Source organism: Lethenteron reissneri, chromosome 34, assembly GCF_015708825.2.
Source record: "Lethenteron reissneri isolate LAM-NWPU_2019-01 chromosome 34, ASM1570882v1, whole genome shotgun sequence".
Classification (NCBI taxonomy): Eukaryota; Metazoa; Chordata; class Hyperoartia; order Petromyzontiformes; family Petromyzontidae; genus Lethenteron; species Lethenteron reissneri.
In genome coordinates this window covers 12,444,811-12,456,919 of record NC_083812.1, presented here as the reverse complement: position 1 = coordinate 12,456,919, position 12,109 = coordinate 12,444,811, and the positions used below count along the sequence as shown (strand labels likewise).

Below are 12,109 nucleotides of genomic sequence, written 5' to 3'. Positions count from 1 at the left end.
CATCAGGTTCAAGTTTATTTTGTGTAACCAGGTAAGAGATGAATACACAACAATGGTCTCATTTGCAAGAGTGACCCGGGTCACCAAAATAAAATAAAAGGACAGCAATCAAAGCAAATAGAAATCACAGCAAAAACTGGCACGAGAAATTCAGAAAGACCACTTGGTACAGCACTCACACAATCAGAATCTTTACTTCAAGTGTGCCGACCTTGTTCAAACCTTACTGGTCATCTGATTATCTTCAAATTTCAATTAATGTAATTTTTTCCTTTACGTGATATTATCATCATCACCTCTGATTATCGCGGTTGGCTACGTACAGTGTGAAAGAAGTTCAACATACATATACATACATAACCCAGCTATGACGAGGGTCTGCTTACTCACGTTTTAAAGCTACCGAGGAACCCGGGTTGGCAATGGAAACCTTACCAATATTGGTGACATTGGAAACCACACAGGAATTCACTAAGGCTCAAGCCAAGGCGCAATGGCAGGCGGTGGGTAAGATTCCGATGCTGTTGACCTCATAGATTCTCATCACCCTATGGTGAGATTATGAGTTTCCAGTGCCGCTGCTCTGCTGTGGATACCACTGGTTTCTGAGGCTACCCTGATTTCCGTAGATCTAGACAAGGGCTCCCCACGGTTGTATAGCCATGCGACATTGGCCACTACCTTCGGGAGATCCTGCTCATCACATTGCATGTCTACCATGATGACGATGGACGTTTAGATTTGGGAAAAGTAATACATGCAAGGCATTTGTGAAATGTGCAAGAATGCACAAACGTACCATTTTCGTTCATAAAAAAATCAGGCTGAACCACGTTATTGTTTCATAAAATGAATTTTCTTTGCTGGATGCCTAAAAATGTTAAAATATATATTATTGCATTAAATTCACAATTTTAGCTTATCTTGTACTGCGGATATCAAAAAAGCAGAAGATGTTACAGCAATGGTTTCCATGACATTATGCCAGAGAATAAATTGCATCTGACATCTCTTAATGGAAAACATCAGCATGTGGGTATTTAATGTCCAGACTTTCCATCTAAAAATATAGATTTAAAAGCCTCAACGGCCGAGAGGGCTGACTTGACACAGCCATCAAAGTTGGAATGAGTGAAACCGTCTCCTGCACACAGAATGAGAGGCTCCGCACTCAGAACCATATGTCCTGCGCTCCCACCAACGGGCCTGGTCACCTGAAACACATCAACAATGCAATGCTAATTCGATTGTGAAGCGTATTCTCCTCAATCACGCTAGCGATTATGTTGTGTCAGCAAAGCATGTGTCCTCTGGCACTAACGGAATGCATAGGGACATACGGCTTCACACGTCCAAACAAACCAAGCTGGGACTACGTTACAATGTGAAGGTGATTAAAAATTGATTCTTGCATGGGATCGCGTGAGTAAAATGTGTGTCGTAAACCCTCCCCCACCCGACACAGTCAATTAATGAAATTGTCACGGGAACAAACTTGTACGCCATGGAACACCACCAATCATGTTGGAGAGCGATCCACACACATTTAACAATTTGGTACGTTTCCTGTTACAACCAGCATCATCAGGCAGATGTTAGAATTTAGAAGTGTTTTTTTTTACCGTGATAAAGGTTGAGACTAATATCGCTTTAAAGCAAAAAAAATGCATATTTTATTATTGACTGTGTGCTGCAATGTGTACTATAATACCCTCGCGAATTACGTTAATAACTTAAAACAGACAAATGCAGACAACTAACGCTACCACAATGTTATAAGGTGCTCTTAAAATTAACAGCAGTGAGAGTTGTTAAGGGTGCTTATTCATTCTCTTAATCTTGTACTACCAAAAAGATACAACGTTAAACTTAATGCAACCACTTTTCCCAATATTGCAAATTTCAATTTGATAAGACGTGAGAAATGTTGTGGGAACAACTCCGTAGAGTGCGCAACGGTTGCACCATCTGTGCGCGCAAGCGCATCAGTCCGGCGCCTGATTCGTCCAAACTCCCTGGGATGGGGAGCTCATGTTGGCATCGCCATTCTCCCGCAAAACCTCCCGAGACCTGCTGCCGCGTCGCCATTGGCTGCCACCAACTGAGAAAACCACATGAGGTCCACCCGTTCGGTCTGGCAGAACCGAGTGCGACTGTCGTAACTAAATAAATCGTTTGGCGATGTTGATTCTGCATTGGCCATGGTGCATGAGCACGATTAACACCAAACAGATTCATCAACAACACTGCGGCCTTAAAAGGGAAAGACATGCACACAATTGCCAATGCTTCAGGCAATGGCCCTTCATTGCACATTGAGAGCGGCCAAAGAGATGGTGTGAATAGTAGTTGGAAACTGCACTATACATCACGGGGGCCTGCTATAAATTACATTTTATAATTGTTTTCAGACGAACAGTGTTATTTACACAAAGGATCTGTTTTGTGTTAGTGTCATGCCACATCCTATCCAACCCACCACAACTTTATATATCAATACCATCCTATGTATGTAATGATAGCATGTATCCATGTACCTCCTTCCTTTTCCCCATCCATTATAAACCGTATTTATGGTATTATTGTAGATTTTATTTAAAATTCCAGTTATTGTTCACATTAGTTTTTGTTTGACCGTCAACTTAAAATGTTTTTTTTAATACAGATGCCAAGCGAATTAAAAAAATCAACAGCAGCCATTGCGTCCTCCTCTGAAAAGTGTGACACTGGCCTACCTGGGAATAGCGCCACTTGTGGCACTTTCCGTAGGCATGCTGAGGCAGCCCGGGCAGGAGCCTGTTCAGTTCTGCCAGAATGAAGGGCTGCACCACATTCACATCTTCATCCACGTACTTTTGTCCAAATGCCACATTCGTGTGGACCACCAGGGAAGGGCCCACTGAACCACATTCTGTGAAAAGCATTGCACATGCAGGGAGCACAGGGCACACAGCCAATAGTGACGTTCACTTCACGACCATTGCAACAGGGCAGTGCTGAAAACAGTGAAATGTATAGATGGTATTTTTCATGGTATACACCATTGACATAATACTCAAACTCTGAACATTCCTCATTCAATGGAAAAATCAGATCAGACATGAGATTTGAAATACATGTGAGCACAGAGCCACCGTGTACACAGCAGAACCTACCATCACACTTTCAACTCATTTGTTTTATGATCAGGTTGTGCTTAATTGGCAAACATGATAGTACATTTAATTGCCAATAAAACATGTGGGACATTAAAATAGCCTCTGAGTGTTATTCATTTCCCTCATCCACACACCCCCCGTTGCCCTGCACTAGAGTTCAAGGTAGAGCTCTCCACAGAAGCGCCACTCACAACATCCTCCTCTCGACACAAAGGACCACTACGGCCGCTTGCCTGGCTTGCAAGCGACACTGAGCACGACTCGGCGCCTCATTTTCACGGCAATTTATTTCCATGAAATATTGTGCACGTTATGAAGCACATTATTATTAAATTGAAAATGAGGATATATATCATACATTTATTTGAGATGTAAATTATAATGATTAAAACTGATTAGAAACTCTGAAATTGGGCACAATTACTTAAGGCAAACCGGGATATTTCTGATGAAGTAGAGGTGGACGTCAGCGATGTGGTTGCGATTTGGGGAAAGTGGATCGTGATAATGAAAGCGGCACGGCAATGCGCTGCGAGAGAACGGGTTTGGATCAGTGTGTACTAACCACTGTGACATATGCATAGAAAACAAGGTCATGAAAAAAACTGGAAGAAAAAAAACTAAAAAGTGTGCAGAGAAGCAAGGAGAGCCGCATACTCAGAGTGACATCGGCATAAGTTGCTCTAATTTCAATACGTGCAAATGTAAACCTATAGATGTTTACCTGAAGAGAAGACTGTCTAGCAGAGAAATTCTTCAGCGGACACGTTATGAAGTGAATGTTTCATAGGTTGCAGTGATGCCATGGTTGATTGTTGCGCTAATTTACACACGCTATGTGATGCCTTGTGATTATATTGCATTTTTTTTTTACTCAAAGCAACATTCCTGACCTTGACTTCGTTTCTTTTTGTTGACAGCGATGTAACGTATGACGGAGTTATCCGAGACATATTTGGCAGTCCAGGGGAATTCAAAGTCAGCATCAGAATTATAGAAAAGGCCCAGTGCAAACCGCGAGGAATAAGTGGCCATCTCCAGGGCTCTGCGTTGATCTGCATTCAGCACTGACAACACCGTTTTACAAAGCACCATTAGTCAGCACACTACAGCGAACACATGCATTGAGATTATTTACATAAATCTGCTGCTATAAATGTCCGAATGATAAGCCACTTTGTTGAGCTATCATTTGTGGCCAGGCCACTTCTGAAAAATAAGTGAATACCTCAGTGGGCTTTGTCTGATAGGATGGTGGATGGTTTCGTTTTATTTGTTTGTGTTTGGGTGATTTGTTTACCTTTCTTGTACTTTGCACTACTATCATGTTTTGTTTGGTTTGTTGTTGTAACGTTCTTACCCGCCCCTACTGAACATCTCTACAAAAGAGCTTTATAGCTCATTGGATTCCTCCAGTATAAATAAATATTCTGATTCTGTTATTCTGAACACAAGTGTGCATTCAAAGTTGATCATCTGCACTACATCATAAACATTATCATCCATGGTAATTCTACTGCTGGATGGAGGCCTCTCCAAACCACCGCCACCTGTCGCGATCTTGCGATGTAGTAATCCACCCAGCACTTGCACGTAAATTATTTCACTGCTCCATCTCAATTAAGGCCGAATCAACCCGGGGGGGCAAGACCAGTTCAGATAATCACCACTTATGTTAGCTATGGCCAGGAATCGAACTCAACTTGATGGGTTCTTAGCGCAGTGTTCTAACCACTTCGCAACTATTCCACACAAATAACTGCATATTAGGGATAAGTTTTGGATTTAAAAAAAGTGGAATTCACATTTAAAGGAAAAGTTAGCATTTTTTACGGATTTTTCAGATCATTTACATCGTATAATAACTGAATGTGGCTCTGTGCTAACAAGTGACATCACCCAATGCCACCACATTTTACAGGAAAAGCATGAAAGTGACAAAATACAAGTGCTGTCAAATCATGTGACGTCTTACTTTTGGATCAATATGAAAGTTAATTTTCTTGGTATTATCCAAAATTTTATATCTAGGTACGATTTTATTATTTTTCAGATAACAAAAATCAGGAACACATCCCTGGTGTGGAGTGCATGGTATGTGGTCAATGATGTGGGTTATGGCTTGCTCGATGTAAAAACCACCTTACCATTTAGACACATACTCAAACTATGTTGTATTCGATATGAGAAAAAAATTGCATTCGGTGTTTCCCTAGCTTTTACGTAACTTTTGTGTATAATATACGAGTTCCTGCCAGAAGACAGGTAATCTAATAACGGATGTACACTTTTGTATTAAACATTTTTTAAACCACTTGAAGCCACCTTAAGAGAAGTACGCTAATCATACATTATGAATACATTGCAGTGTAATAGATTGCATGCCTCCCTTCCCTGACCTTTGAAAAATATTTCCTTGATGTAAGACATCCCGCTCCTTGCACGTGATTAGCGAAACCCGTGCGATCTGGTCCTCTATTTCTGATATGCACAACATTCCTGCATGTGTGCTTAATGGACTTGGTGTGACCTGGTGCTTCAGAGTTGATGTGCATCATCTGCCAGTGTTTATTTGAATGGTGCATGAGTTGGACGTTGCTTTCCTTGAATGCAGTTGCTACTCAGTCTCTGCGCTGTTATGATTTATTTGCTGTAATTTTTTTTCCCCACCAAGGTTCTCTGCGGGTCATTCTTGTAAAACAGCTCACGGCTGAATTTGTCTTACCTGTGTAAAATAATCTAATCAAATGGAGTATAACCGAGATACGTACTGGCCTGCAGGTTGCCCTGCAGCTGCAGGATTTGTGGGATAGGCATGGTGAGGATGAGAGTATCGACACAGGCCGATGAGCCGTCCCGATTCTCGACCGTCACCACCCCATCACCGAGATGGACTCGCTGCACGTGGTGGTTATACAGCACCTCTGCTCCTGTCAACACGCAGTGAGATGGCAAGGCAATTATCACATGCCAAGGCATCAAATAACCCCAAGGTAATCCCCATCAACAGTTAGCAGTGCATATTTGAACCTTGTGGCGGGACCCCGGGGTCCCGAATAAACGTAAATCAAAATCGTAATTAATTTATTGGCGACTCCGTCCCACCGCGCACATAAACGCCGCGACCCACCAGAAATCAATCCTCTCGTTCTTCTCCAAGCACCCGTCGTTGCCAAAATTGCCGTAGTCATAAACAAAACTTTCAAACTTTGATTAGCGCATCGTGTAGAGCTCGCCGAGAGGAATGGATTGCCGTATCGTTTGCCTTCAACAGACATAAAATGACGTCGTTTGTGCGAGAGCCAGGGGCTTATGGGACCTCGGGGTCCCGCCATAAGGTTCATTTATCAGTCTATAAAAATACTTGATGTTTGTGATTATGTACACGTTTTCTCGTCAATGTAACAATATTCTTCGTGGACTTAGCATGTGATGCTGTTTTATGGATCCCAGCATAATTGCTGTTTTTTTGGCTGTACTGTATAGGTCTGCACTGTGTCTTCAGGTTACACCGCACGTAGTTAGGCAATCTATATATATTTTAATTCTCAGCACGTGGAGCGAAATTTTAACAATAATGCTAAACAAGTCGCAGTACAACCTGAAAATGCATCGGAGAGATATGGATTAACATCGCCTAGGTAAAAATCACGCGGAAACCACCCGATAGTGTTGTATCTCGGAAGCTAAGCAGAGTTTTAATCGAGATGGTGCGTTTCATGGGTGACCCCCAACATCCAGAAAAAAGTAGGATGTTGTGGGGAATTGAGGTCGCCATCTCCTGATTTTCCAGGGTATTGCAATATAGTTGATTACATATTAATTCCCATCTGTATTCCATCTGTACAGGTGAAAAGTGTTGCCCCCCTCACGCACATGGATTTTCTCCAGGGACTCCGGTTTCCTCCCACATGTAAAAATGCTCATGAATGGAGTTGGAAAAACTCCCCAATATAGAACCACAGAGCTTGGGCAATTGCTGAGGCAGGTTTTGACTGCCTTCCCGCTTGTCTGTGCTTTTCCGCACTTCTGATTCTTTAAATCTAGTGAAAACTCTGCGTGTTATAAATGTATAATTTTATATATATGTAAAGCCCCTCATCCTTTGTAACATGGTGTACATCAGAAATTCCCTCTGTCTCCCACCCTGCGCTAAGTGCCTGATAATGCGACTTTCAAATACAGCATTGTACAGCGGTTACCTGACTCCTGAAGATAGTATTTCACCAAAGAAGAAGTCCCTTCTGGAACAATGAAGTGCCGGATGTTCTCTTCATACTCCTTCATCCCGTCGACTTGTGATTGAAGGGGATAAAGTATTCCCCTATCTAGGAGCTCCTCGTAAAACCTCCAAAGAAAAACACATGCTTTGATTATACATTTGAGCCAGATATTTAAAGTGTACATTTTAATAATACATCGCAATATTTGCATGTACAGGACGCTCACTTAAATGTCTCATCACAAAGGGTAACTGTGCCTGTGTGACACAAAGTGAACTCGGCACCTGGCTTGCAAGTGAACATTAGTCTTCCATTAGGGCAACGTTTCTATGTGTAATCCCAATTGAGTAACACATTTTTTCGGATATTTTGGACTGTGACGATGGCACGCAATGGCCTACTCTGCTATAATGACATCAGAGGATCTTTAACGTCCACTGTGACGCACATTATGCATAATATCTAATGATTAATACACCCGCAGGATTAACAATGGTAGGCAACCAGATTCGAACTGTGAACATTTGCAAGAAGTGGCGAACGCTCTACCGCTTGGCAATGTCACTGCCTACATTTTACAAACAAAACTTTATCAATGCACATATTAGCATCCACATGCAAAACTAACATCATACACCTCGCATCAATGGTATGCTCTTATTTATGAGGTTTAATGTTATCAACGCAGCATTTATAAATATATTCCGCATATAACATGAATGGAAAAATATAATCTTATGTGTAATCGTCTAACCAATGTGCAGTGCAGAGTAGAGAACTTTCTGTATATATCCACGATGCTATCACTCCCAGTGTTTTGAAAGTGTATGAAAAAATACGTTAGATATTAAACCTGTAGAATAATGAAGATTAATCATGTTTGGAGACTAAATAAGGGAACTATTGAAATATATAACGCATAGGCTTGAAATATAATCTAAAATTACATAGACACGTGGGATAAAAACAGCTGCAATAGCTCATTCTAGAGTTATAAAAGTATTCTAGAATTTGTCTAAAGTTTGTAATGCATCTGGACACAGTGGAATGACCCTTACCCATGGCCTTGCCCATGTCTTGTATCACTAGAGACTAAATTCTACCCGTAAGCTCCACAAGGGCAAAACAATTGGTTTGTGAACCGAATCGTACCAATACATAAAACAAATTGTAGATGTAAATGGTTACGATTTTCTCAGTTTTTAAATCCTTTATATTAAGTTCGCATGCTTGCTTGCTTGCTTGTGTGCTTGCTTGCTTGCTTACGACCGTGCAAACCTTTCGGTCGTTTTTAAACCCACTTCCCGTGATCCAATCGAGCTGACATTTTGCACACAGACTCGTTGTGCGAGACAATTAATGTTCGTGAAATTTTTTTTCCAAAATTTTACACTGTTTAGGGAAAACAAATTAAATATTTAATTACCAATTGTTTAATACTGCAGACAATCATTGCACGTAAACCCATAAAATAAATAAATACTCCATCGCATAATCGTCAGAGTGATTTCCTGCTCAAGTGAGCAATGTGGTGGTGAGCAATGTGGTGGTGCTCACCTTTTTTTTACAGCCCTGAGCCAGTGGTGGAAATTCCACATTCCGGAAACAGGGGCAAATGCTATCCATCGGACAACCACTGGTGACTTACCCACAACGTGGTACTCATATCATTGACCCCGGAGGGGTTATGGACTGACCAGGAAGCCGCTCACGATACCACTGAGTCACCTGGCCGGATGAATGGCAAGAGGCAGTGTGATAGTCGGTGTGATGTGGTGTGAAGGAATGGCATACTTCTCATGTTCCAGCCAATACGCTGGTGTGGCAGAAATGTATTGTGCTCCAAGGTCAGCTGAACAGGATTCATTGTTGGGGCTTCTACTTGTGCTCATTCTTCCACCTGCAAACCAAAACGTTCAAGTACAGAGTATGGCGTTTAAGCTTGTTTGTACTTTCAGTATAAATAAAAAAATACTTATTCGAAGTTTAACTGTAGTTCACTCAAAATCATCCATTAGACTTCTAATCACTGTCACTTTATGGTTTATATCGCTCGAGCTGGTACACGAGACGCAACTAAATAATGCAATAAAGTACAGACGTGATAACGTCCATAACCACGATGCAGTCAATCCTTCCTAAAGTGTTTTGTAAAACAAATACAATATCATACCTGTCAACCCTGTATCAATGCCTACCTTATTAGAGACCAATTCAGACCTTATTGGTCGCCCCGTGCCCTTATAAATCTAAACGTTCATCCTACAAAGTTCCATCACAAGGGAGAAACACGAACAAATAAAACAAAAATGCCCGTATTGAAACGGCTGTACGCCGTACGGACCTGAAAATATTTTATTTTTGTTTTCGTTACTTCACGATAGTCAGTAAATTAAATACAGGTGCTTAAACATAAGCAACGATAATCACGATATGTATATTTTTCTCTCTCAAAGGGACAATACTTTTATTGTGAACGCCATCCATCGTGTTGGGCGGCATGTGGTCTCCATAGAAACGGGAGGGGGAATGTGGTCCCCATGGAGACGGGAGGGCAAATGTGGTCTCCATGGAGACGGAAGGGGTTAAGTGGTCCCCATGGAGACGGGAGGGCAAATGTGGTCTCCATGGAGACGGGTGGGGTTGAGGGCTGCGGTCTCCATGGAGACGGAAGGGGTTAAGTGGTCCCCATGGAGACGGGAGGGCAAATGTGGTCTCCATGGAGACGGGAAGGGTGGGGGCTGCGGTCTCCATGGAGACGGGAGAGTGACCCCACGCACACACACCTGGGCCCCGGGCCTTGTCCCACAGGCGCACCGCGCAGCCGCTCCCTCGCCTCGCGAGCAGCGCCGCGATAATCGCTCCCACAGGCCCCGCGCCTACCACGAGAACCCGCGCCGCCATCGCCACCAAGCACCACCACCTCCCCGCTCAGCCCGGGGTAGCAAGAGCGAGCGGAGCCACGAGCGGCCACGCCCCTAAAAGCCCTTCACGAGCAGCGTGTGAAGGCCGCGATGGACCGCTCCGTCAGCGCGCCGCAGGCTTTCCTCACCCAACATGGCCGGCTCCGCGCCTTCGTTCACTCCCCACGGGCGTCTTCCCCACGCAACATGGTCGGGGCGGGGGAGGGCCCGCGGTGTCACCCCCCCCCCCCTCTACGACCCCTCCCCCCCGCGAGGGTCACGTGGGAAAGCGGAAGCGGCACGGACTGCGGGAGCACGCGGAGACGGAAGGCGACGAGGTGAGATCCTGAGAGGGACGAGGTGAGAGAGATTACCGACGAGGTGAGAGGGGTTAGTGACGAGGTGAGAGGGGTTAGTGACGAGGTGAGAGGGGTTAGTGACGAGGTGAGAGGGGTAGTGACGAGGTGAGAGGGGTTAGTGACGAGGTGAGAGGGGTAGTGACGAGGTGAGAGGGGTTAAAGACATGGTGAGAGGGGTTAGTGACGAGGTGAGAGGGGTTAGTGACGAGGTGAGAGGGGTAGTGACGAGGTGAGAGGGGTTAGTGACGAGGTGAGAGGGGTTAGTGACGAGGTGAGAGGGGTTAGTGACGAGGTGAGAGGGGTTAGTGACGAGGTTAGAGGGGTTAGTGACGAGGTGAGAGGGGTTAGTGACGAGGTGAGAGGGGTTAGTGACGAGGTGAGAGGGGTTAGTGACGAGGTGAGAGGGGTTAGTGACGAGGTGAGAGGGTTAGTGACGAGGTGAGGGGTTAGTGACGAGGTGAGAGGGGTTAGTGACGAGGTGAGAGGGGTAGTGACGAGGTGAGAGGGGTTAGTGACGAGGTGAGAGGGTTAGTGACGAGGTGAGAGGGGTTAGTGACGAGGTGAGAGGGGTTAGTGACGAGGTGAGAGGGGTTAGTGACGAGGTGAGAGGGGTTAGTGACGAGGTGAGAGGGGTTATGACGAGGTGAGAGGGGTAGTGACGAGGTGAGAGGGGTTAAGGACATGTGAGAGGGGTTAGTGACGAGGTGAGAGGGGTTAGTGACGAGGTGAGAGGGGTTAGTGACGAGGTGAGAGGGATTAGTGACGAGGTGAGAGGGGTTAGTGACGAGGTGAGAGGCGTTAGTGACGAGGTGAGAGGGGTAGTGACGAGGTGAGAGGGGTTAGTGACGAGGTGAGAGGGGTTAGTGACGAGGTGAGAGGCGTTAGTGACGAGGTGAGAGGGGTAGTGACGAGGTGAGAGGGGTTAAAGACATGGTGAGAGGGGTTAGTGACGAGGTGAGAGGGGTTAGTGACGAGGTGAGAGGGGTTAGTGACGAGGTGAGAGGGGTAGTGACGAGGTGAGAGGGGTTAGTGACGAGGTGAGAGGGGTTAGTGACGAGGTGAGAGGGGTTAGTGACGGTGAGAGGGGTTAGTGACGAGGTGAGAGGGGTTAGTGACGAGGTGAGAGGGGTTAGTGACGAGGTGAGAGGGGTTAGTGACGAGGTGAGAGGGGTTAGTGACGAGGTGAGAGGGGTTAGTGACGAGGTGAGAGGGGTTAGTGACGAGGTGAGAGGGGTTAGTGACGAGGGGAGAGGGGTAGTGACGAGGTGAGAGGGGTTAGTGACGAGGGTGAGAGGGGTTAGTGACGAGGTGAGAGGGGTTAGTGACGAGGTGAGAGGGGTTAGTGACGAGGTGAGAGGGGTTAGTGACGAGGTGAGAGGGGTTAGTGACGATGGTAGTGGAGGTGAGAGGGGTTAGTGACGAGGTGAGAGGGGTTAGTGACGAGGTTAGAGGGGTTAGTGACGAGG

At 44.9% G+C, this 12,109-nt stretch overlaps 1 protein-coding gene across 4 annotated transcripts; it reads right to left on the bottom strand.

Annotated features, from left to right (window-relative positions):
* Positions 1–10,514, bottom strand: RNLS (renalase, FAD dependent amine oxidase). Of its 4 annotated transcripts, none has more exons than XM_061565374.1 (7): positions 10,434–10,514; positions 9,176–9,281; positions 7,361–7,506; positions 5,930–6,088; positions 4,052–4,225; positions 2,736–2,911; positions 1–1,214 (listed from the first exon to the last, which is right to left on the bottom strand). In XM_061565374.1, the coding sequence occupies exons 1-7, from the start codon at positions 10,438–10,440 to the stop codon at positions 1,041–1,043; spliced, it is 942 nt and encodes a 313-aa protein (XP_061421358.1). In that variant the 5' UTR covers positions 10,441–10,514; the 3' UTR covers positions 1–1,040. The 4 variants fall into 4 exon arrangements, with proteins under 4 accessions (XP_061421358.1, XP_061421356.1, XP_061421357.1 ...); XM_061565372.1 differs by lacking the exon at positions 10,434–10,514 and adding an exon at positions 10,168–10,425; XM_061565373.1 differs by lacking the exon at positions 10,434–10,514 and adding an exon at positions 9,847–9,976.
* Between the last annotated feature and the right edge of the window lie 1,595 nt (positions 10,515–12,109).